The 27,126-nt window shown below is 38.9% G+C and overlaps 1 protein-coding gene across 8 annotated transcripts in view; it reads right to left on the bottom strand.

Moving 5' to 3' along the window:
* Positions 1-27,126, bottom strand: part of mipol1 (mirror-image polydactyly 1) — a 181,976-nt gene that overhangs the window by 44,645 nt on the left and 110,205 nt on the right. For all 8 annotated transcript variants that reach the window (XM_078406548.1, XM_078406551.1, XM_078406549.1 and 5 more), the window contains one exon: positions 24,992-25,099. In XM_078406548.1, the coding sequence (XP_078262674.1) occupies positions 24,992-25,099 (108 nt within the window). The remainder of the gene's footprint in view (positions 1-24,991; positions 25,100-27,126) is intronic.

The raw sequence follows: 27,126 nt of genomic DNA on the forward strand, positions 1-27,126 counted from the left end.
TGTAGCATTCTCATTGTATTTGTATTCTCAAGATCGTCCGAAGTCTCCTGACTAGCCTCCTATTTTTCAAATTCCAATACTCACGTCACAATTCTAAACGTGATCTTTTGTAACTGCTCAATTTGCTACCCTTTTGTTAATTTTCCTCTGTAACCTCACCACTTAATTTCTTTGTAATTGCTTGTAACTATCAAGCTACCAAGATCACTATGCTGAAATTTTGATCTCTTGACAAGTCCACATTTTAAATACTCCATGTTTATGTGGACAACATATTTCTACAGTGAACAACTTACTTAACTTACTGACCATCAGCCAAATGTTGGAATAACTCATTTTGGGAAGATGCAAAAATGGAATGAATAAGTTGATTATGCTAAAGGGAGCAGAGTACAAATGCTTTATTGCTCAGCTTTATTGGAGATCAAGAGAGTCAGGAGTGTTCAATTGTCATATGTTCCACACTGGCACAATGAAATTCTTATTTGTTGCAGCCTAACAGGTCTGTAAATGCAATTCACGCAGATAAAATATAGTAATTTTTAAAAAAATCAATAAAGTAATGACATAATAGGCAAAAATTAAAGTCCGTAATGCAACCAAAGACATTCTATGGAATTTCGTAGTTTCTAAGGTTCGTGATGTGCAGTGCCAAGAGCCTGCTGGTTGTTGGTAAGAAGCTATTCTTGAAGTTGGTAGTCAGTTTTCAGGCTCCAGTGTCCTCTTCCCTATCGTAGTTGCAAAATGGGACCATGGCCGGGGTGGTGTGGGTCTTTGGGAGGACCTCATTGAAACTTACCGAATAGTGAAAGGCTTGGATAGAGTGGATGTGGAGAGGATGTTTCCAATAGTGGGAGAGTCTAGGACTAGAGGTCATAGCCTCAGAATTAAAGGACATTCCATTTGGAAGGAGATGAGGAGAAATTTATTTAGTTAGAGGCTGGTGAATCTGTGGAATTCTTTGCCACAGAGGCTGTGGAGACCAGGTTAATGGATATTTTTAAGGCAGAGATAGATAGATTCTTGATTAGTATGGGTGTCAGGGGTTATGGGGGGAAGGCAGGAGAATGGGGGTGGAGGGAGAGATAGATCAGTCATGATTGAATGGCGGAGTAGACTTGATGGGCCGAATGGCATAATTTTGTCTCATCACATGACCTTATGACCTTTAATGATGTTGACTACCTTGTTGAGGCAGAGTTTCCTATAGATCCCTTCGATGTTGGGGAGGTCTGTACTGTGATGGACTGGTCAGTGTCTCCCACTCTCTGTAATCTCCTTCATTCCAGAGAGTTTGAGTTGCCGAACCAGGCTGTCATGCAATTAGTCAGTGTGCTTTCTACTGTACACCTGCAGAAATTCAAGAGAGTATTCGTCAACATACAATCTCCTCAATCTTCCAGGGAAGTAGAGGTAATGATGCTTTCCTTGTGATTGCATCAATGTGCCATGTTCAGAATGGATCTTCAGAGATATGCACACTTGAAGCTGTCGACTCTCTTCACTGCCATCCGATTGATGTAGACAGGTTCATAAATACCCCTCCTGTAGTCAACAATCAGCTCCCTGGTCTTGCTGATGCTGAGAGCAAGATTGTTGTTCTGCCACCATTCCATCAAAAATTCAATCTCCCTCCTGCATTCTGATGGGTATATGATTGTCAAATGGCCAAAGAAGGGATTTGGATGGATACCAGCTCAGTAGGGGTTTGTTACCAGCACTACCATTTACCAAGTGTTTGCACTACCTTGGTTCATATGTTCTTTTACACACATCATAAGGTCACACATATGTTCGGATAATGTGTAATTAAAAATTTGAACTTAAAGTTTGGCATTAAAGTAGAAGAAATGTGAAGTACAATAGTTCTAATCAACAGCTGCCTAATAAATTAATAAACTATAGGGAAAATGTGGCATTGAATGAATTTCATAGTTTTAAAAATCCATTGTTATTTTTATAAGATTGACAACAAGGGACTGTATAGGAAAGATTCCATTAAGCTGGAAAGAGTGCACCACAGATTTACAAGGATGCTGTCAGGACTCTAAGGCCTGAGTACTGGGAGAGGTTGGGAAAGCTAAGACGTTATTCCCTGGAGCACAGGCGACAGAGGGGTGATTTTATAGAGGTACATAAAATCATAGGGTGAATGCACAACGACCTTTTCATGGGGGAATCAAGAACTAGAGGGCATATGTTTGAGGCAAGAGGGGAAAGAGTTAATAGGAACCTCACGAAGCAGCTTTTTCACATAGATGGTAGTGGATGTATGGAACCAGCTGCCAGAGGATATTGTTAAGGGAGGTAAAATAACAACATTTAAAAGTCATTTGGACAGGTACATGGGTAGGAAACGTTTTGTGGGATAGGGGCCAAACGTGGACAAATGTCACTAACTTAGATAGAGTAGCTTGGTTTCTATGGACGTGTTGGGCTGAAAGGCATGTTTCTGTGTTGTGTGGCTCTGTCTCTCACAACAGAAAGGTGCAGTGTTGCAAATCATCCAGCAACTTGAAATAAGCCATAATTCACAGAGTATTTCTTCCATGACAAATATGCCAGAACATTGGCACACAGAATTATAACAGCAAACACCATTAACATTTACATGGCAGCAAATTTGGCACCGTTCTAATCAACTAAATTTTTAACAAAACTTAAGAGGTAACTTGAAAGTTCATTTTTCTGAAATGATAATTCACATTCCGTAATATTTTCAGGTCTCCGCAATACGATCTATAATAGCTTTTGGAATTCTTATTTTGCACAAGCTCAATGTAGGAAATAGATTCTGCTTATAGTTGGATACGCCTATCCAGTCTAAACTCATTTCTATGCCGTGAATTTGCCTTTGCATCCAACCATTCAGTGTGATTACTAAAATAAATTAAAAAAAGCTTAAGTGTCCATTTACACAGTTCCAGATAAAAAGCAACAATAAGAGATCATGAAACTGTTAATTGGCATAACAAGGACACCTATATCAGAACAATATTTATTGACTCCCCATAGACTCGAGACTGTACATTACAATTCTGCTCTAACTCCATTTGCAAGTTTGCAGGTAATACCACAATAGAGGGCCCGATCTCGATCAATGACAAGATTGAGGACAGGAGGAGATAGAGAACTTAGTAACATGGTGTCAAGACACCAATCTCTCCTTCAACACCAGTAAGACGAAGGAGACAGTTATTGGCTTAGGAAATGAGGAGAGACTGTTTCCTCCGCATCTCTTGGGTTACATCTTCCCATCCCCTTCTCTTTCTGCCTTGGTCAAAGACCGCACCCTCTGCAATTCCTTTGTTCACATGCCACCCCTCCCAAACATCCTCTTCCCAGGTACTTTCACCTGTATTTATATAGACAATAGACAATAGGTGCAGGAGTAGGCCATTTGGCCCTTCGAGCCAGCACCACCATTCAATGTGATCATGGCTGATCATTCTCAATCAATTTGTTCCTATACCTCTTAATTCTCAATTTGTTTCTATACCTCTTCCCTCACCTCCATCCAGCGACCTCAACAGTTCTTCCAGTTGAGACAGAGGTTCATATGCACTTCCTCTAACCATCTACTTTTCTTGATGTGGCCACCAGTACATCGGCGAGACCAAGTGTAGACTTGGCGGCCTTTTTGCCTAACACTTGTGCTCGGTCCACCAAGGCTTACTGGATTTCCTGATTGCTTACCATTTCAACTCTTCCCATTTTCATACTGATCTTTCTGTCTTGGGCCTCCTCCATTGCCATAGGTGAGGCCACATGCAAACCGAAGGAACATCACCTCATATTCCGCTTGGATAGTTTACCACATCAGATGAACATTGGATTCTCCAATTTTAGGTAAATACCAAAATCCCTCTCCTTCTCCAACCCCCCTCTCCACCATGCCACACCTATACTCACATTTATTTCTACCCTCTTATTCCACCTACATTCCTTTCTCTATTTTCACAATTCGTAATTCTTCAATTCATTGTCCGGTCCCTCCTCTCTCCTTCATCAGTTTGAAGAAGAGTCCCAACCCGAAATATCACTTATCCATGTTCTCCAGAGATGCTGCCTGACCTGCTGAGTTACTCCATCATTTTGTGCCTTTTTTTTGTGGTGCACACGCCCCAGTTAACAGCAATGTTGCCCAACTAGGGATTGTTGAGAGTTTCAAGTTCCAAGACATTAATATCACTAACAATTTGTCCTGGACTAAATAGATTGAACCTACAGCCAGGAAAGCATACCACGCTTCTACTTTCATGGAAGACAAAGTAAGTTTGGCATGTTTCCAACGGCTCTGATAAATGTCTAATGATGCGCCGTAGAAATCAACCTATCAGGATGCATCATAACTTGATTTGGCAACAGCACCGCCCAAGACCACAAGAAATTGCAGAGTTATGGATGTAGCCCAGTCCATCAAACAAACCAGCACCCCATGACACCAATCAACTCCACCTACACTTCACATTGCTTCAGCAAAGCAGCAAAGATAATTGTGGATGATTTACGCCTTTGTCATTCATTCTTTTTCCCTCTCCCGAGAGGGAGAAGTTTCGAAAGCTTGAAAGCACATACCACCAGATTCAGGAATAGCTTCTTCCCCAGTTATCAGATTACAGAATGATCCTCACATACACTAAGGGTGTGGTCCAGATCTATTTCATTGCAGCCCGTGCACAATTTTTTCGTCTGCACTTTCTCTGTAATTGTAAAACTATAACACTATTTTCTGAACTCTGGTATTTTTTTCCTTGGCTATTGTACTACTGTATGGCTTAATTTTACACATGTATAGTTTGATTTGGCAAGATAGCTGAAAAACAAATGCTTTCACTGTATCTCAGTATACATGAAAATAATGATACCAATAAATGCAAGTTAATCTTAGTTTTCTGCCAAAATTGCTCTAAAGCAAAACACTTCCATAAAACTAAAGTCCTTATAGTTTTGTAAAACTTATTTTATGAAAAACAAAACAACCCCGCCGATATTTGAAAGCTGAGAAAAAAGTAGAAACTCAGAAAACTGAAGTATTAATATTTGGGAAGTACTGATAGCAAGTGAAGATAAACACAAAAACAGAAACAGCATAGCCAAGGACTTCATCTGTTTCAATGGCATCTCCCTTGGACTACAGAGATGGTACCAGTATACCTGTCCTCAGCTTTGGGATGGAAACCTGCTGCTGACATAAAACATGGGGCTGGAGTTTTCCTAGAAAGTGAGGTGCAGGAAAATAATGCCTTACTCAGGTTAGTAAAAATGCATTCACTTAAATGGCATTGCCTGTCACCTGAATCCCACCTTGTCACATCTACTCCATCAGATTGTTTCTACACCAAACTTGCATGCATGTTCATTCCTTTCATTCTGTGCATTGCTGCATATTGTCAGCTATCCACCACCATTATCCTTTTCCAATTTCCTAACTTTCCTAGATAAGTCATCTTCACCAATTGCACTCAGTCTATTAAATGCTGTATCCTGACATCCGTCAATAAAGGAAACAGATGTTCGAGCATCCGTCCAGAACATACATTCGCATATACGATGACTTATATTTCTAGTCTTTGCCTTAAGATAGCAGAGAAGAGAATCAGAATTGATCCTCAACTAATCATACTGCCAACAATCGTGGAGGAAGGACTGGAGATCAGTCATATGATAGAGATGTCGTGCCACTAGCGTCATGACATCCATACATGTCATCCAACTTCATTCTTTCTTTTAGCAAAAAGTGAAATATCATCTTTTTTCATTAAAAAAATAAATTGAAGATACAGCATGGAAATAGGGTCTTCGGACCACCAAGTCCACGCCGACCATCGATCACCCATTCACACTAGTTCTATGTGTAAGAAGGAACTGCAGATGCTGGTTTAAACCGAAGAAAGACACAAAAAGCTAGAGTAACAGCGGGACAGGCAGCATCTCTGGAGAGAAGGAATGGGTGACATTTCGGGTCTGAAGAAGGGTCTCGACCCGAAACGTCACCCAACTCTCCAGAGATGCTGCCTGGCCCGCTTACTCCAGCTTTTTGTGTCACACTAGTTTTATGTTATCCACTCCCTACATATCTGGGGCAATTTACAGAGGCCAATTAAGTTACAAACCTGGGATCTTGGAATGTGGGAGGAAACCAGAGTAGCCGGAGGAAATCCACGCGATCACAGGGTGATCATGCAAACTCTATACAGAGAGTACCCAATGTCAGGATCAATCCTGGGTCTGTGCTGCCACCTTCAGAATGATGTTGCATTATAGAGTTTTAATTTATGGTTGTCTTTTCCAAAAAAGCCTTCTTCCACTCAGCAGGATCACATAGATCTCATGAGGAATAAGTCCTCAGAAGATCCAATTCCTTATAAAACATATTCCTACCATGGTGTCGATGCACTTCAGTAGATCTACGAATGGCATAGATGGAGTTTCACATTTCATAAGTGAACAAGAGATACCACAAGTGAATAAGTGGTGTCAGAACTTGCAGTGGAGAGTGCATTGAAAGGCGCGATCCTATCCATCCATTGCATAACTGGACATAAATGTATCCTCACATCCGTCAATAAAGGGAACATGCAATCTACTGACAGCAATTCAAGTATACTGACTACAGTACAAACAGAACAGATCATTCTGCTTCAAACACATGTGGAAGGTTATGTCACAGGACATTACAATGATGTCTCCTTGCATGGATGGATTGGCCAAATCCATGGGGCAACCAATCAATAAATTATTGCATGACAACTCACACAACAAAATACTACAGACACCAAAGGCCTAAAATATAAATAGAAATTGTAGAAAAAGGTGAGGGAACAGAAATGAACAGTTCATTTTGAAAAGTTCAGTTCATCTTGAAAAGTCACCTTGCCAGATGATGAATGGGAAGACAAATTTACATGAATCAATGGGGAATGAATTTGGAGGGAAACCACACTGGATATTTGGTTACTTGTGGGACTGCTTCAATGATCCTTTCTGCAAACTAAGGTTAAAATGATTACCAGAGCCTGGTTCCCCTTCGTGAACGCTGGCTATCAGAACAAGCTACCAGTAACTTTTTATACCCTTGAATGGGATGTTTGCTGAAAAAAGAGGAACGAAAGGAATGATAGACTAGTCAGTCCAACATCAGTAATAAGGCAAATGCTAGAGTTTTTTAAAAGTATGCGATAACAGGACATTTAGAAAACATCAGAGATTAGACAAAGTTAACAAGGGCATGTGAAAGGGAAATTCTGTTTGAAGACACGCTGGAGTTTTTGACATTATAATAAGTCATATGGATAAGAGAGAACCAATGAATCGATTGAAATCCCACATTAGAGGTTAGTGTGCAAAATTGAAGCACCTGTGATTGGGGTAGTATGCTGGCAGGGCCTCAGAATAAAAGGACACACCTTTACAATGGAGATAAGAAGGAATTTATTTAGCCAGAGAATGGTGAAACCATTCATTGCCACAGAGAGCTGTTCTCTTCAACCGAAACCGCTCCATAATTGTATTGACAAGATTATTCATGGCTTACTTTCTCTACTGCAATCACCATACATCCTTCAGCATATCTACAAATGTCAAAATAACTATTTTTACAACATTTTTTGAAATGGCATACAAAAATGGTATATGAAAACTTTTTCATATCTCCAGTTTTCCCTCTCCCCTGACCCTCAGTCTGAAGGGTATCAACTCGAAACATCACCTATTCCTTTTTCCCAGAGATGCTGCCTGACTCCAGCATTTTGTGTCTATCTAGTAAAAATAATGCTCCATTTAAAAAGCATTAATGACCATCAGCTTTATCGTATAACTCTCAGCCTTTCTATTGGTAATGATTTGTCGCTGATCAAATGATCAGAAATCCCTTTCAGCTAAGTAGCTAAATCTAAAACATGTCTTTGCTGCCAGGCACAAATTCCACTGCTTTCCCTGGCAACCATCTGTCGGTAAACCCGATGTTGTGAAACATTCGGTGTTGGATTTGAACCCGAGATCAGGGTCTGACCACAAGTCTGCACTTTCACAAGACTAACTTCTTTCACCACTTGGACACTTTCAGATTCAACTCTTGTTTCAGGTAGAGAACCCTTAATTCACCTGTTTGCTTCTTATATGTGTAATCTCAAAAGTATTTATTTTGTTGTAATCAGCCAACCAGCAACCTAACCGTTTAAAGGCTTTCAGTTGATCAAGATTTATCAGATATACTCACTTCTACCAATTTTAGATGTTCCAGTAAGATCCACTTTAGATAGCCTGATCTTACTCCATTTCTAAAAATCATTGATTTTGATAGGAATTACATTTATTTTACACACTATCTTCCTTCTTTCCACTTGTGGTTAATCAGAATGGCATAAATTCCCTTCGCAACAAATGGAATGTTGCACCCGAGGGAGTGTTAAGAAGACACAGGAATTTCAGGATCTTCTAAGATAATTGAGTAGTCATCCTTATTTGCTACGAATAGGCTTTAGTTGACCTTGCAACAAACATGGGCAGACATGGGGTTATATTGCAAGTTTACTACTTGGATGTGAAACATCAGCTTTCCATGATATGAACTACCTGATTTGCATTTACATTAAATAGTTTTAAAAGACATCATGCAACAATTTGTAAATGTAAGAGGTTTTCGACCATGGAAAAGGTAGAATTCACTATTAGGGCTCAATTTAATCATGATTTTGAATTACCAAGAAGTCTTCAGAGCTGCTGATATGGGGGAAGTTGGCCACAAGTAACCTGTTGACCTTAATTTAAGTTAGCTTGCAATAAAGCAAACTAACAGAGATTAACCTTTACCGTGTTAAAACAAACCATAAACACTCTGAAAGTTTCGGTTCCATATTTATGGATTATTAGCAGCAATTAATAAGACAATCTACTGGACAGAAAAGGTGCGAGGTCAGTTTAGTTCACTGATGTGCACTGGACCAAACAAAATAATGTTTATATAAACGAACCACTACACTTGAAAGAACATTCCTTCATTCTCAGATAGAAAAGTCACATTTGCATTTTGGAAAAGTGCTTCATGCTCAACTCAGCAATATTGCAGCCATTTTTCTGGTGAAGTATAATCTCTTTCAACTACTTATCCACTTCTTTCCCATCTTCTAATTCTTTATTTATTATTTTTCCTCACTATGAATAGTCTCAACAATTTTTTCTGTGTTGATTTTTGTGCATATTCAACCAAAGATTGGATCCAATGTTCTCACTTTTCATATGCACATCGTGCATCAAAGTGATTTGACCAGAGAGAGACTGTTTTATCAAAAATATGCTCATAGCCAAATTGCCCTGGGCAGTTTGGTATAGGGTTCAGCTGACACCAACATCTCCTTTAAACTGTGTCCCTCTCACCTTAAAGCTGTCCTCAAGTATTTGATTCTTCCATTCTGGGAATAATGGTTCTGTCTATCCTATCTATGCATTGAGTCAGAATCATACAGTGTGGAAATAAGCCCTTCGGACCAACTTGATGACACCAACCAACATGTCCCATCTACACTAAAGATGGACACAAAATGCTGGAGTAACTCAGCGGGACAGGCAGCATCTCTGGAGAGAAGGAATGGGTGCCGTTTTAGGTCGCTAGTCCCACCTGCCTACCTCTAAACCTGTCCTATCCATGTACCTGTCCAAATGTTTCTTAGACGTTGTGATAGTACTTGGATCAACTATCTCCTTCGGCAGCTCATTTCATACACTCACCATCCTTTGCGTGAAAAAGTTAACCCTCAGGTTCCTATTAAATCTTTCCCCCCCCCCGCACCTTAAACCTATGTCCTCTGGTTCTCCATTCCCCTACTCTGGGCAAGGGACTGTGCGTCTACCCAATCTATTCCTCTCTTGATTTTGTACACCTCCATAAGATCACCCTTCACCCTCCTGCACTCCAAGGAATGGAGTCCCAGCCTGCTCAACCACTCCCTATAGATCAGGCCCTCGAGTCCTTTCAACGTATTTATAAATCTTCTTTGCACCCTTTCCTGCTTGACAACATATTTCCTATAACATGGTGCCCAGAACTGAAGTTAGTCAGTCAGTCAGTCTGTCTGTCTGTCTGTCTGTCTGTCTGTCAACCCCCCTTATCCCCCCTCCTCACCCACCCACTCGAACCCCCCGAACCCCCCTCATCCCTCCCCAATCACCCACTCCATCCCCCTCCTCCCCTCACCCACTCCATCCCTCCTCAATCCCCCTTATCACCCCCTCTCCCTCAGATGAGGCAGCAGGACCACCTGCAGCAGAGATTTGCACCCGATAGGTGCACACCCGTCTAGTAATACTCTAAGCGCAGCCTCACCAACATCTTATATATCTGTAACATGACCTCTCAACTTCTATACTCAGTACTCTGACTGATGAAGCCAATGTGCTAAATGCCTTTTTGACCACCCTAACTACCTGCGGTGCCACTTTCAATGGATCATATACCTGCACTCCGAGATCCATCTGCACTACAACACTGTCCAGAACCCTGCCATTCACTGTTAGTCTTTCCAAAATGCAATACCTCACAATTCTCAGTATTAAATTCCATTAATTATTCCTCAGCCCACCAGCTCAACCGATCAAGCTCCTTCTGTAATTTTTGACAACCATCTTCACTATCTACAATACCACTCATTTTTGTGCCATCTCCATGTCATGCCTTTGTATGACATTCCAGAGAAATGTATGAACTTCATACTTCTATCAAGTTTCTCCGCAGCCTCTGACATTCCAGAGAAATGGAATCCTATATTTGCTGTTGATCATGAGGGACCCCTGCCACCCCAGTAACGGACTGTTCCAGATGCTACGATCAGGCAAACGCCTCCGCTGTCACGCTGTGAAAACGGAGAGGATGAGACGGAGCTTCTTCCCACAGGCCATCAGGACTGTCAACTTTTATAACCCCAGAGACTAAATTTTTGTCGACACTTTTTGTGCTATGTTTAGTAACTTATTAACTTTATTTATATGCTGTAACTGTAATTCTTTTTGTGCACAACCCGCAGGCATTGCCACTTTCATTTCACTGCACATCGAGTATGTGTATGTGACAAATAAATTTGACTTGACTTGACTTGACTTGACTTGACATCCTAATCCCACTTCAGGGTGACATTACTAGTTTGCTCCATTCGTAAACTTTCTAGCCGAGGGGTGGCAGCATCTACAGCAATTCTCACAATGAAAGATGTCTTTTCCCCCTTAGAGAGACTGTATGTCAAAAGTGCTTGTGTTCAAAGTCATCTAAGAAATAGAAAGCAAAATCTGAAACTACGTCTTTCAATGCCTTTCATAGCTCCAGCCCCCTGGTCCAAGATACCTCATATGCCCTTTGTCTCTTTAATGACTTCCGCTTTCCGAGCCCCCACTCTCTCATCTTTACTATGGACGTTCAGTCACTTTACACCTCCATGGAAGGCCTTAAAGCCCTCCGTTTCTCCCTCGACCGTAGAATCATCCAATTTCCCTCTACTAACACTCCACTTTGCCTAGCGGAGCTGGTCCTCACCCTCAACAGCTTCTCCTTTGACTCCTCACACTTCCTCCAAGTCCAAGGCATAGCTATGGGCACCCATGCAGGTGCCTATAGCTACGCCTTGGATGGAGGAAGTGGGAGGAGTCAAAGGAGAAGTTTGTAGGGTACGTTGAACAATCCCTGTTCCAGGCGTATAATGGCCCTATCCCCGAACTCTATTACCGTTACATTGATGACTGCATCGGTGCTACCTCCTGCACAAATGCAGAACTCATGGACTTCATCAACTTCACTGCCAATTTTCATCTGCATTCAAATTTACTTGGACCATCTCCGACACCTCCCTCCCCTTTCTTGATTTCAGTCTCCATTACAAGAAATAGACGATTGACTGATGTCTATTACAAACGCACTGACTCCCACAACTATCTTGACTACACTTCTTCCCACCCTGCTTCCTGCAAAGACTCTATCCCCTACTCCCAATTCCTCCGTCTACGCCGCATCTGCGCCCAAGATAAGGTGTTCCATACTAGAACATCCAAAATGTCATCATGCTTTGGGGAACGGAGGTTTCCCTCTCCCATTATAGATGAGGCCCTCACTCGTGTCTCCGCAGCTCTGCCCTTGCTCCTCCTCTCCCTAGTCGCAACAGAGACAGAGTCCCCCTAGTCCTTACCTTCCACCCCATCAGCTGCCGCATGCAACACATAATCCTCCGAAATTTCCGCCACCTCCAACGGGATCTCACCACGAGCCACATCTTCCCATCTCCACCCGTTTCCGCCTTCCTCAGAGACCGTTCCCTCCGCAGCTCTCCCCTATTCTCACAAGACCGCTCTCTCTTCCATGGCAGTAAAAATACAAAGATGCTTTCTGGCACCAAAATTAGTGTGCCTTGAAGTACTGATATCTTTCCATCATTGGTGCACAGAAAGATGTTTCAAGCTTGATTAAATTTAGGCACAGTCTCATCTGTAACTATGATGCTCCCGTTTAACACTTAATTGTGTGCGTAGACTGTCAGTGCTCTGAAGCATTTTTGGTGATTTCACTCATTTCTTGTGGGTGATCTAGTACTAGTGATTCTGTGGGTACTCGTACAGCACAAGAATAAATATTTTGTGCCACAGAAAAGGTAAATGCAGTTCCTAGTGGCTGAAAACTATTCACACTACTCAGGATTCAACTTCTAGTGGAAATATATTTAGAATTAATGGAGTTTCCTTAAAGTTCAGAACAAAAATGGACAAGGTTTGAACAAACACTATAGAACATACCAAGACATAAATTTAATAATATGCCTGCCATTTAAATAACTTGCAATTCTATCTGAAATAAATTCTAGCATAACATTGGTGCCGATGTATTCTTCCTGTTTTCATTTTAAAGTGCCTGGAGATTACTTTTTTTTTTTGATAAATATTTTTATTAAACATAAGTACATATTAATAAAATATACTTATCACATACATTCGTAATATTATTAATATTAACAATTATGTCTTATATATTTCTATACTTTTTTTCCCAGAGAGGGAAAGATAGAGAAAAATAAAATAAAAATAAGAAATCCAAATTGGAGAAATGAATGGAGTATTAAAAAAGTTATCTATCATTGGAGATATATCCATGATTTATTATACATAATTCTTCCTCCATTCCATTATTCAGGCCACAGTCAGGTCCTCGCACCAAGCCATTTTGACCCTTTAAATATGCAATAAATGGAGACCATATTCCTCTGAAAAGATTCAACCTGTCCATTAGTACAAGTCTCAATCTTTCCAGATGAAGTGTCTCCGACATTCCTGTAATCCACATTTTAATTGTGGGGGATGTAGGACCTTTCCAGAATTTCAATATTAATTTTTTCCCAATTATTAAACTATAATCAATAAAAATTCTTTGATTCATTGTTATTAATTGATCTGTTTCTAATATTCCCAGTATTATTAAGTTTGAGTCAGGGATCAGCTTCATATTAACAACATTCGAAATTATTTTAAATATTTCTGTCCAGAATTTAGTGATTTTTTCACAGTTTGTGAATATGTGCGTTAAGTTAGCTTCCAATTGCTGACATTTGTCACAAATGGCAGATATATTTGGAAAAATACTATGTAATTTAGCTTTTGAATAATGTAGTCTATGTAATATTTTAAATTGTATAAGAGAGTGTCTAGCATTTAGCGAACAGTGATGTATGTGTTGTAAACTTTCATCCCATATATCAGGTCTAATAATTTGACCTAATTCATTTTCCCATGATTGTCTATATATTTCTGTACTTGGAGCGTCGTTTTCCAGTAAAATATTATAAATATATGATATCAATTTTTCTGTATTTGGGTGTTTATTTAGACATTCATCTAAAATCTCTGTCTTTCTATTTCTAATTTCATGTGTATTTGCTTTTACATAATCTCTAATTTGTAAATATCTAAAGTAATCTTTTGAATGTAATCCATAAATTTGTTGTAATTCTTGAAATGAAAGGAAATTTTTTTCCCTATAGAGATCTCCCATCTTATTAATTCCACAGTTTTTCCATTGTAAAAAACCTTTATCTATCATTGAAGGTTTAAATGTGATGTTATTTACAATAGTAAGAGCTAGTGGTATACATTCCAATTTTAATGTTTTCTTTATTTGTTTCCAAATACGTATTCCACTATCTATTATAAGGTTTTCACTATAGGTTTTCTTACTTATTTTATTATTGGCGAATAAAATCGAACTAATTTCAAAGGGCGAACAATCTTCTTTTTCCATTTTTAACCAGGTTGGTTGTTTATCTGTCTCTACTAACCAAAAGTTAATATTTTTAATATTGACTGCCCAATAATAAAACATAAAGTTTGGTAGAGCTAGACCTCCATTTATTTTTGGTTTACATAAGTGTTTTTTTTAAATTCTATGGCTCTTATAATCCCAGATAAAGTTAGTGACTATGGAATCAATCTTTTTTAAAAAAATTTTAGGAAGATATATCGGAATGAGTTGGAAAAGATATAATAATTGTGGAAGAAAAATCATTTTTATTGCATTAATTCTACCTATCATTGAGATTGGTAATGTTTTCCAATATAAAATATTTTTATTTAATTTATTCAATAAGAGCGGAAAATTAGATTTAAATAAAGAATCAAATCTTTTTGTTACATAAATTCCAAGATATTTTATTTTTTCGTTTGCTATCTTAAAAGGAAATTGTTGTAATATATGTAGATTATTTACCCTTATCGGCATAAGTTCACTTTTATTCCAATTAATACTATATCCTGAATATGATCCAAATTCAGTTATTAATTTTAGTAAATTTGGAATACTAATTTCCGGGTTTGTGATATAAAGTAATACATCATCCGCATATAAAGAAATTTTATTTTCAGTATTTGTGGTGTCATATCCATATATTTCAGGATGTGTTCTCACCCGTTGAGCTAAAGGTTCTAATGCAAGTGCAAACAATAGTGGGGATAAAGGGCAACCCTGTCTGCAGCCTCGAAATAGATTAAATTTATTTGATAGTATTTGATTTGTTATTATTCTAGCTGTTGGATTGGTATATAATAATTTAACCCAAGTGATAAACTTCTCTCCCAAATTAAAAAATTCCATAACCGAAAACAAATAAGACCATTCCACTTGGTCAAAGGCTTTCTCCGCATCTAACGAAATAATTACTAAGTCTTTATTAATACCTCTTTTCGAATATATAATATTATATAATCGTCTGAGGTTATATGAGGAATATCGTTTTGGTATAAATCCTGTTTGATCGGGGTGAATTAGTTTATTAATAACTGTGCTTAATCTTTGTGCTAATATTTTCGTTAGTATCTTTTGATCAGTATTTAAAAGAGCTATAGCTCTATATGATCCTGGGTCCTCCAGATCTTTGTCTATTTTAGGTATAAGTGTTATAATAGATTCATTTAACGTTTCTGGTAGTTTCTGATAAGTATAGATATTTTCATAAAGTATCTTCAGACGTGGTGTGATCAGATCATAAAATGTTTTATAAAATTCCGAACCGATACCATCTGGTCCCGGTGTTTTACCATTTTTTAATGATCTGATAGATTCTTCAACTTCTTTTACTGAAATTTCCGCATTTAGTGATTCTCTATTTTGTAAATCCAACCCCTTCAGATTACATTTTTTTAAAAATGCTTCTATTCCTATCCTATTTTCTGTCGTTTTAGCTGAATATAGATTTTTATAATATTGCAGAAATCTCTCATTAATATCTTTAGGTTGTACTAAAGGTTCGCCAGTATGTGATTTAATCCTATGGATTATTTTTTCTCCTTCCATCTTTCTAAGTTGACGAGCCAGTAATTTATGAGGTTTATCTCCAAATTCAAATTGTGATTGTTTGGTGTATTGGTAATGTTTTACGACTTGATCTGAGTATATTTTATTTAATTTATATTTCAGTGCAGCGATTTTATTATGTATTATTATAGATGGATTAGCAGCGTTCTCTGTATCTAATTGTTTAATCTCCTTTTCTAATTCCTGTTGTTCCCTTTTACTTTTTAACAAATTAAGAAATGCATATACTACAGGTTCTCCCTGACTTGCGTTACGTTCCATAAACCCTACATAACTCAGATTTTACACAAGGCGGAATCACCTTAAAACTTGGTATAAACAAAGAACTGCAGATGCCAGTTAACACACAAAACGACACAAAATACTGGAGTTACTCAGCAGGTCAGGCAGCATCGCAGCAGAACATGGATAGGTGACATTACGGGTCAGGACCCTTCTTCAGACTGATTGTCTGCTGAGTTACTCCTGCACTTAATGTTGTTGCACCTTAAACCTAGGTGCTGATGGCACAGGTCTGCACCAGCGAACACTTCTTCACCAGCTGTCGCACCATCTGATTGATGCGGCTGTTGTTCAGATTCACTTTTTAGACCCCGGCCGTTAACCCTTTCTTCAGGCCACCACCAACAGTATGCGCTCGGTCACCGTTTGACTCCCTCCCCTCTCACCAGCCACCATTTCTTCCTGGCCGCCTTCGCTTTATTCCACCTTGGAATATGTTGGCGACTCCAGGGGAGAAGGAGGAGGAGGCAGCGGTGGAGGGAGGAGCTGTGGAGCAGACAAAGCGATGGCTGACAGGAAAAACCGCAGCTGGTGGGAGGGGAGGGAGCCCCGTGGTGATCAAGCGCATCCAGTCGGTGGCCTGAAGAAAGCACTGTCAGACAGGGCCTATAAAGTGAGCTGCAACTGCAGCAGCGTCAACCGGGCAATGCGGCAGCTGGTAAAGAAGTCTCGCTGATACACGTTGTGGAAGATGTTGGCAACTCAGCTGGGAGTTGCTCTACACGGCCTCCCTCATTCTCACTCTCCTACCCAGTGTCGCTGACAGTGGCTGAAACTAGAAGACAGCGAGCCCTGACGATGTTTTTATATCTCTGAAGCGGACGGAAAGCCTGTGTCATACTCCCATTGCAATAACACAGGTCATTCAGGAAACAGGAGCGCTTATTACATAATTGTTTACGTATAATTGATTATGTGAGGGTTTTCTTAACCCGTCCATTAGATTGGGTAGTGCCTGTACTTGCAGGATAGGCATTCCACAATATTTCAGTGATATATATAAAAAAATCTTGAGGAATACCAAAGGATTGCTGGATTTGACTCAAAGCTAATCTTCGATGTAGTAAGTTAACTTGTGTATGAAGGAACTGCAGGTGCTGGTTAAAACAAAGATAGACACAAAATGCTGGAGTAACTTAGCGGGACAGGCAGCATCTCTGGAGAGAAGGAATGGGTTCATCAGTCTGAAGAAGGGTCTTGACCCGAAACGTCATCCATTCCTTTCCTCCATTTTCTGTATCTTAGTAAGTTAATTTGTTATACACCAGCATAAAGCATAACTTTATACCTTCCACCAACAGTCTGTTGGTGGACGGGCTGTAATCTTGCATTTTGCATATTATTGCATGATAAAAGCAGTTATCAGTTTTCATTATTAGTAAATCAACATGACGCTTTCTGTTCAAAAAGAGATGGTTTGAAAATATAGCTGGTCGTCTGGCTGCTATATCACTGCATTTCCTGCGGGTGGCGCCCGCAATGGCTGCCTCGCCAACACTCTGTCTCGTCCTTTCCCTTCCTTGTTTTTTTTTAGTTATGTTAAATGTATGTTTTAGTGTTCTTTAGCTTGTTTTATGTGGGGGGTTGGGGGTTGGTGGAAGCTTAATTTAATCTCTTACTTCGACGGAGATGAGATTTCTTTCTCTATTGTAACGTTCCATATCGTATCTCCGTCTGCACTGCAGCCTAACATGGTGGAGTTGGCGATCCCTGTTGGGGATCGACCTTAGAACTCCAACCGCGGGTGCCTGCGGACTTTAACATCATGGAGCTCGCGGCCCCTGATTGGAGACCGACTTTGGGTGCTCCAACCGCAGGAGCTTCAACTCCCTTGATGCGGGAGCTTCGATCGCCCTAACGCGGGAGCTTCGATCGCCGGCTGCAGGAGCTTCGATCGCTCCGACTGTGGATGGTTCGACTGCTCCGACTGCGGGAGAAAAAAAAGGAAGAGCTTAGACTTTATTGCCTTCCATCACAGTGAGGAATGTGGGGAATCCGCTGTGGTGGATGTTTATGTTGACTTTTATGTAGTTGTGTGTCTTGTTGCTTTTTTTAGTATGGCTGTATGGTAATTCGAGTTTCACTGCACCTTAATTGGTATACGTGACAATAAACGGACCTTTGAACCTAATCTTTCCAAATTTGCTTTCTCTTTTAAAACTTTTGGCAAAAGTTCACATATTTGAAAGCTATTTTTATAGGCAAATCTTTGTGATACATTGCAATTTTCCTGCTACATTAAATGCACTTAAAAACAAGGATGTTTCTGGTTTTAGATAATAGGACAATGTTCTTCACATGAAAAATGAAGACAAATGGAAGTTGGTAAGACTATTCTTTGAGGCAATTATAATTTTTTGCTCACAACATTATCAGCACATCATCCCGAAAACCAGCAATTACCACACTCCGACCACCATTACATAATTCCAGTTTACTTAATCAGAATGGATCAACGAAAGGAATGGTTAAAGGAGCCATGAATAGGTTATTTGCATCATAAATCAATCAAGAATTCAGAAAAGTATTCTGACTAAAAGAATTAGAAAAACAATGTCTGAAAATTACACACGCCTACTTTCTTTTGGTGAAACTCCAGAAATTGAGCTCCTTTTCAAGTCCACGACAAGACTTTTTTTCCAACCCCATACAAGTACCAATGTAAATGTTCATTAATTGAGGCAATATAGTTGTCCCTAAATATAGAATTCTGAAAGATACTTTCTGGTTTAATTTCACTGCCGCACAAAATACCCTTCAACAACTTCTGAATGATAGACTGAATGACTAAGACAACCAATTGGCTCTGTAGTTTAAATCGTGTGAATCAACATAAGGGAGTACTGCTCTACATTTATGCAACTAACCTCATTATTCTCAAGTCCAAATAACAGTCCAAATATAAATCCGTTTCTAATGCTCAGTGTAAAAACAAGAGAACAGACAGATGAAACTGTTCTACGAAAGTATAAAGCAATGAAATGCAAACATAACAATGTTTTGATATTTACAAAAAAAATCTAACAATAAAAAAATGTTTTTCTGTGCAAATGGCACCAGGCGAAGACAGCAATGATGTAATTTAAAATAACTGGAGAGAAAGGGTAACGTAATGCAGACAATGATTTGAGCGTGATCGCTTTACATTTTAATATAATAGGATTAAAGAGTAAAGAGCCAGTGAAATGTCACACAGATGACAGAACGATAATAGATTTTTTTGGTATGTCATAAAATAGGGATTGCTCCATATAAACCTGCAAGAGTAATATATCACCTGGCAACTACCACAAGCAACACAAAGTTACTAGAGAAACAGGATATGTTAGTTTGTTAATGATTAAGCAAAGGAAATAAGGAGGTAAGCTGAAATAGAATTGAGAAGAGCATTTGACTGAAACCCTTCTTAAAGCAGATTATGCAAATTAATCAACATACAAACTAGATTGACAATTTCAAATACATGCAAATACCTCTGATTTATTGTAAACAAATTAATTGCATTTTTATAATTTCAACTTTATGATTGCTTCTACCTGATAAAATGTTGTTCCCTGAGCAAATGTGCTTACATGTTCTTAAAAGCATGAAAATAAGAATAGCTTCACTATTAACCATGATTATTGTCTTCCATTGCTTTATGCAAGATTAAATAGCTTACCATATTTTCACCCAATCTCAAACAGTGCAGGTAGGTTATATTACACTGTCCATAAATTGCTACATTTATTTTGTCATTGCGTTTGTGAACGTTGATGAACTGAGATTTACTTTTAAAAGAGCTGAAGATGGTCACACTGCTTAGGTTTTAGCTCCCCTGTCAATCTTAAATGGAAACCTTACATTCCAGAAACCAGCTTGGCTTACTTTTTAAAAAAATCTTTAAATTGGTGAGCCAATTAACAGTTTTTAATATCTGATATTCTACATGAATATCCTCAGTACAGCATGAATATGTCAAGGAATTTCAGGAAAAAATTGTATTGCATGTACTTACTTTGTAAAAGTAACTATGAGAGATAAATGCAAATGCAATTAAAATAATGCTGTACTGGTTTATATTCTTTAATCATTTAATATATTTATCAACCTGTCATGAAATAAAATGGGTAGAAATGCAAGACACTTATTTCTGCTAATGTTATTCAATATTGCTATATTTCCTTCACTACATTCAATTTAAAACAGAAGTAAGGTTGTAAACTATTATATTTAAATTTATAACTTGTTTTAAAAAATGATGGTACATATGGTTATTAAAATAATGTCAAATATTAATAAAGAGAACTAAAATTAGAAGACTTGCCTTTTTAAAAATAAATGATCCACCAAGTAAATGATTATGACCAAACCCTCTTGTGATGTGGAAGATAATACAAATTAAACACTCTCAATGCCTACAGTCAGCCACAAAGAAAAGTAACATTAATGATTAACATCACTAAAAGCCTTTGGTTTTGTATAGCAGTAACTATCATGTAAGCATGTATCATTCTTTGGCTACTTGCAGGGAAATGAAGAAAAGCCAGAGAGTAAACACAGGTGCTGTAGATTTGGAGTTGCTGTCAGGGACAACTGCATTGGCCTCAAACTATGGCATCTGAAATGTCTTGTTCCCTCTTCCATTATAGATATATTTCTTAATTCAACTGCGACTTTGTAGAAAGACAGTAATTTATTTTACCATATTATCTCACAATGAAGAGTGTGCCCACATGGAGATTTATGTCCACAATTACAATGAGCAGAGCACTATTTGTTATTAATGTTTTATTTTCTTGTTCATTTTCTGTTTGTTTTGACTATGCAATTTGATTATTGCTGTTACATAAATGCTCTTATAATGAAGGTGGACACAAAATTCTGGAGTAACTCAGCAGGACAAGCAGCATCTCTAGAGATAAGGAATGGGTGGACGTTTTGCATTGAGACTCTTCTTCAGACTGGTCTCTTATATGCATCTCCAAGCATTTCCTCTTATTTTATTTTCCAGATCCACCGGTTGGCGCCAGTAATGGCTGCCTCACCAACAGTCTGTCTGCCCTTTCCTTCTTTGTGTTTAAATAGTATGTGTAAAATGTATGTTTTTAGTGTTCTTTACCTTGTTTTATGTGGCGAGTGTATGAATTCCCCAAGAATTATAGGCAGAAGGCATTCGAGAAACACAAACCTCTCCTTAAGGACAATTAAAACAATTTCATTGTTCTGTTGTCAGTACATACAGTGCATTCAGAAAGTATTCAGACCCTTCACTTTTTGCACATTTTGTTACATTACAGCCTTATTTTAAAATGGATTAAATTCATTTTTTTAATCATCAATCTACAAACAATACCCCAGAATGAAGCGAAAACAATGAAAACAGAATTTTTTGCAAAGTAATTTAAAAGAAATATCTGAAATATCACATTTACATAAGTATTCAGACCCTTTGTTATGACACTCAAAATTGAGCTTATGTTCATCCTGTTTCCATTGATTATCCCTGAGATGTTTCTACAACTTCATTGGAGTCCACCAGTGGTAAATTAAATTGATTGGACATGATTTGGAAAGGCACACACCTGTCTATATAAGGTCCCACAGTTGACAGTGCATGTCAGAGCAAAAACCAAGCCATGAAGACGAAGGAATTGTCCGTAGACCTCCGAGACAGGATTGTGTCACAGGTCTGGGGAAGGGTATAAAACAATTTCTGCAGCATTGCAGGTCCCGAAGAGCAGTGAGCTCTGTCATTCTTAAATGGAAGAACTTTGGAACCACCAGGACTCTTCATAGAGCAGGCCGCCTGGCCAAACTGAGCAATTGGGGCAGAAGGTCCTTGGTCAGGGAGGTGACCAAGAACCCGATGGTCACTCTGACAGAGCTCCAGAGTTCCTCTGTGAAGATGGGAGAACATTCCAGAAGGACAACTATATCTGCAGCACTCCACCAATCAGGCCTTTCTGGTACAGTGGCCAGACAGAAGCCATTCCTCAGTAAAAGGCACATGACAGCTCACTTGGAGTTTGCCAAAAGGCATCTAAAGGACTCTCAAACCGTGAGAAACATGATTCTCTGGTCTGATGAAACCAAGATTGAACTCTTTGACCCGAATGCCAAGTGTCACATCTGGAGGAAACCAGGTACCGCTCATCACCTGGCCAATACCATACCTACAGTGAAGCATGGTGGTGGCAGCATCATGCTGTGGAGATGTTTTTCAGCGGTAGGAACTGGGAGACTAGTCAGGATCGAAGGAAAGATGAACGGAGGGAGCAAAGTACAGAGAGATCCTTATGAAAACCTGCTCCAGAGCGTTCTGGTCCTCAGACTGGGGCGGAGGTTCACCTTCCAACAGGACAACGACCCTAAGCACACAGCCAAGACAACGCAGGAGTGACTTCATGACAAATCTGTGAATGACCTTGAGTGCCCAGCCAGAGCTCGGACTTGAACCCGATCGAACATCTCTGGAGGGACCTGAAAATAGTTGTGCATCGACGCTCCCCATCCAACCTGGCAGAGCTTGAGAGGATCTGCAGGGAAGAATGGGAGAAATTACCCAAATACAGGTGTGCCAAGCTTGTAGCGTCATACCCAAGCTGTAATCGCTGCCAAAGGTGCCTCAACAAAGTACTAAGTAAAAGGTCTGAATAGTTATGTAAATGCGATATATCAGTTATTTCTTTTTAATTACTTTGCAAAAATTTCTAAACACCTGTTTTTGCTTTTTCGTATTGTGTGTAGATTGATGATTAAAATAATGAATTTAATCAATTTTAAAATAAGGCTGCAACGTAACAAAATGTGGAAAAAGTGAAGGGATCGGAATACTTTCTGAATGCACTGTATGGCAATTAAACACTTCTGACTCTTAACTAAAGTTATGTATGCATCAATGATTTGCTACAACCATAATATTAAAATCAAAGAGCACATGATTTAGTGGGATTTGAGACCTTGGGTGGAAATTTCCGATCACATTTTCTGATGTTACAACAGGGCATATACTATAAAAATGGCATGAAGGTCATCCGTTGTGTTCATTGATATGAAAATTATTGTTATTTATTTCGCAAATATGGAATGATTATGTCTGTACTTATCTCATGAACTGTGAAATTGAATTCCACAGCCTCATTACCCACTGTGAGAAACAATTTCATGATTCCAGTCTAAAATATTTCACATTCAACTCTTATTAAAAAGGATAGCAATACTATAAATAAAATTATGAAAATTCTACCTTAGAACATAGAACAGTATAGCACAAGACCAGGCCCTTTGGCCCACAATGTCCATGCTGAACATGATGCCAAGACCATTCTCTTCCCCACTGGTACATAATCCATATCTCTCCATTCCCTGCTTATCCATATGCCTATCCAAAAGGCTCTTACATGCCACTATTGTATCTGCCTCAGTCACTAACCCTGGTAGTGTGTTACCACCCTCTGTGTAAAAAATATGGCCCACATATCTTGTTTAAAATTTGCCCCTCTCACCTTAAGCTATGCCCTCTAGGATTTGATTTTTCCATCCTGGGAAAAAGGTTCTGACTGTCTACCATATTTATGCTTCTCAGAATGTTATATACTTCTATCAGGTCTTTCCTTAATCACTGGCATTCCAGAGAAAACAATTTAAGTCTGTCCAGCCTCACTCTGTAGTAAATCCCCCCTAATCCAGACACCGTTCTGGTAAACCTTCTCTACACCCTTGCCAGAGCCTCTACATCCTTCCTGTAATGGGGCAACCAGTGGTATGAATATTAATTTCACTAGCTTCAAGTAACCCCTGCATTCCCTCTCTCTCTCTCTCTATCCCTTCCCCACCCAAGTCGCACCAGGCTTCTCGTTCTCACCTAGCAAACAGCTAACAACGGCCTGTTCCTTTTATCATCGTTACTTTTTGCACATAAAGATATGCATTCATTTGTTCTATATCTCTCTACATCGCCATCTATATAACTCGTTTCCTTTTCCCCTGACTCTTAGTCTGAAGAAGGGTCTCAAACCCATTCCTTCTCTCCAGACATGCTGCCTGTGTTACTTCAGCATTTTGTGTCTACTTTCGGTTTAAACCAGCATCTGCAGTTCCTTCCTACACATTAAACCCTAGGGAGTTGTGATCACTATCCCCAAAATGCTCTTCCACTGAAATATCAGTCACCTGACTAGGCTCATTTCCCAACCCAAGAACAAGTTAGTTTCCTTCTCAGCTGGACTATATATATACTGTTTCAACAAACTTCTTGAATGCACCTCACAAATTCTGCCCCATCTTAGCCTTTGGGACTGAGTAAGTCCCAGTCAATATTGGGGAAGATAAAGCACCCACTGAGATAACCTTGTTGCTTTGGCATCTTTCAGAAATCTGTCTACATATTTGTTCCTCTATCTCATAATCATAATGGTACTTTATTAGCCAAGTATGTTTTGCTGTTAGAATAGCAAGCTCCAAAACATAATTTTCCTTATGACCAAGCATATATCAAAACATCAATACAGATCACTAAATGATAAGATATCAGTTTTAGAAAACAGATGTGGTCTATAAAAATAACATTATTAAATTGCAAACTTGAATTCAAACATTTTGAGAAAAATAAATGAATATAATTTCAATTCAAAATAATCAAAAAATATGCAACCAGCAAAAATAACAAGGTGATCTAATGTAGACTGTGCTGTTTTAATCTATTTTTCAATTTAATATTCTACACAAAAAGTTTAAATACACGTTGAAAATTCCAGAGAGAGTACCACAATCCGTTTAAAGAAGGAATTGTTGGCAAACACCATAACAAGTGCTGTTACTTACACAATAAATATCAGGACAGATATGACACACATGGTTATAAGCCTAATTTTATTCAGTGTGCTGATTTACCTTCAAGTCAGATTCTTGATTGTTTTCAGTAGTCAGCTGTTCTGTGTTATTGGCCATTGACTGGTTCTGCTCTTTCAAAAAATGAAGCTCATCCTCCACCCGTTTGCACTGGGGACAAATAAAGCATCAAGTTAGTTTATGTGGTCTTTCTGGAATATAATGTGATTTAATAATATTTAAAAATCCAATAGCAGTATATAGTACCCAGATCCTACATTATCCAATTTAAAAATCTTATTATGAAACTTTTTACAGGATTACATAAACATTTGATGGAGAGATCAACTTATTCAGCTGCTGTCACATAAATGTTTATTTTATCATTTTAAAGATGTACTGTATTTTACTGAAGACCTACTTTCTTGTAAAATATGCTGCATTTTTGTATCACCCAGAACAAATTTAGCGATCAAGTAAATTAATCAAGACCAATCGCTTGAATGTCATGTACACTTCAATATAAACTTTTTGTCAATCTCAATATTAAAGCAACCCATTCAAGCTTCAATTGCACAGATTAACCAGCATTCATTTTGCCTGCAAGGAAAAAGAATACAAATTTACTTGAATAGAAATGACATGTTTTTAGACATAAATTGTTTTCCTAATAGGCATTTAACTCATATTTAAAGATAGAGTGGCACGGTGGCAGGGCGGCATGGTGGTGCAGTGGCAGGGTTACTGCCTTTAAAGTGCAGAGACCCAGGTTTGATCTTGACTACGGGTACGTTCTCCCCATGACCTGCGTTGGATTTTTCTGGGATCTCTGGTTTCCTCCCACATTCCAAAGACGTACAGGTTTGTAGGTTAATCGGTGTGGTACAATTGTAAATTGTCCCTATTGTGTGTAGATTCGTCTTAGTGTACGGGGATCACTGGTTCGCGGACTCAGTGGGCTGAAGGGTCTGTTCCGACGCTGTATCTCTAAACTAAACATTTATGCTGGATGAATGGCAAAAGGCAAAGAGTGGGAATAAAGGGAGGTTTATCTAGTTGGCTGCCAGTGTTCTAGTGGTGTTCCGCAGGGGTTAGTGTTGGGGCCGCTACTCTTCACGTTGTATATCAATGGATTAGATGAGGGAATTGATGGCTTTATGAGCAAGTTTGCGGATGATATGAAGACAGGTGGAAGAGCAGGTAGTGAGAAAAAACATGGACTCTGCAGAACGACTTTGGAAGGTTGGGATAGTGGGCAAAGAAGTGGCAGATGGAAGAAGTGTGACAAAATGTGGTCATGTATTTTGGTAGGAGAAATAAATATGTAGACAATTTTTTAAATAGGGTGGGAATTCAGAAATCAGAGGTAATGGGACTTGGGAGTGCTGGTGCAGGATTCCCAAAAGTTTGCAAATTGAATCGGTAGTAAGGAAGGCAAATACAATGTTAGCATTTTTTTAGAGAGAACCAGAATATAAAAACAAGGATGTAATGCTGAGGCTTTATAAAGCACATGTCAGGCTGCATTTGGAGTATTGTGAACCATTTTGGGCCTCATATCTGAGGATGTGCTGGATATGGAGAGGGTCCAGAGGAGATTTACGAGAATGATCCTGGAGCTGATTGGATTAACGTATGATGAGCGTTTGACGGCACTGGGCGTGTACTCACTGGAGTTTATAAGGATGAGGGGGACCTCATTGAAACATCGAATAGTGAAAGGCCTGGATAGAGTGGGAGAGAATGTTCAAACTAGTGGGAGAGTCTAGAACCACAGGGCATAGCCTCAGAATAAAAGAACATACCTTCAGAAATGAAATGAGGAGGGATTATTTTAGTCAGAGGGTAGTGAATCTGTGAAATTCATTGCTATAGACGGCTGTGGAGGCCGTTATTGGGTATTTTTAAAGTGGAGATTGACAGATACTTGATTTATAAGGGTGTCAAGGATTATGGGGAAAAGGCAGGAGTATGGGGTTGAGAGGGAAAGATAGATCAGCCATGATTGATAAAGATAGATAGACTCGACAGGCCGCATGCTCTACTTCTGCTCCTGTGATTTATAAACTTATTTCACACTTATCAGAGTTACATTCCATCTGCCATTTCCTTAACCACTTTTGCAAGTTCTTAGATCCTGATGCATCCTTTCTGGTTGAAAGGGGTCATAAAGCTTTGTTAAATTAATTATCTTGGAA

Source organism: Rhinoraja longicauda, chromosome 10 (assembly GCF_053455715.1).
Source record: "Rhinoraja longicauda isolate Sanriku21f chromosome 10, sRhiLon1.1, whole genome shotgun sequence".
NCBI lineage: Eukaryota > Metazoa > Chordata > Chondrichthyes > Rajiformes > Arhynchobatidae > Rhinoraja > Rhinoraja longicauda.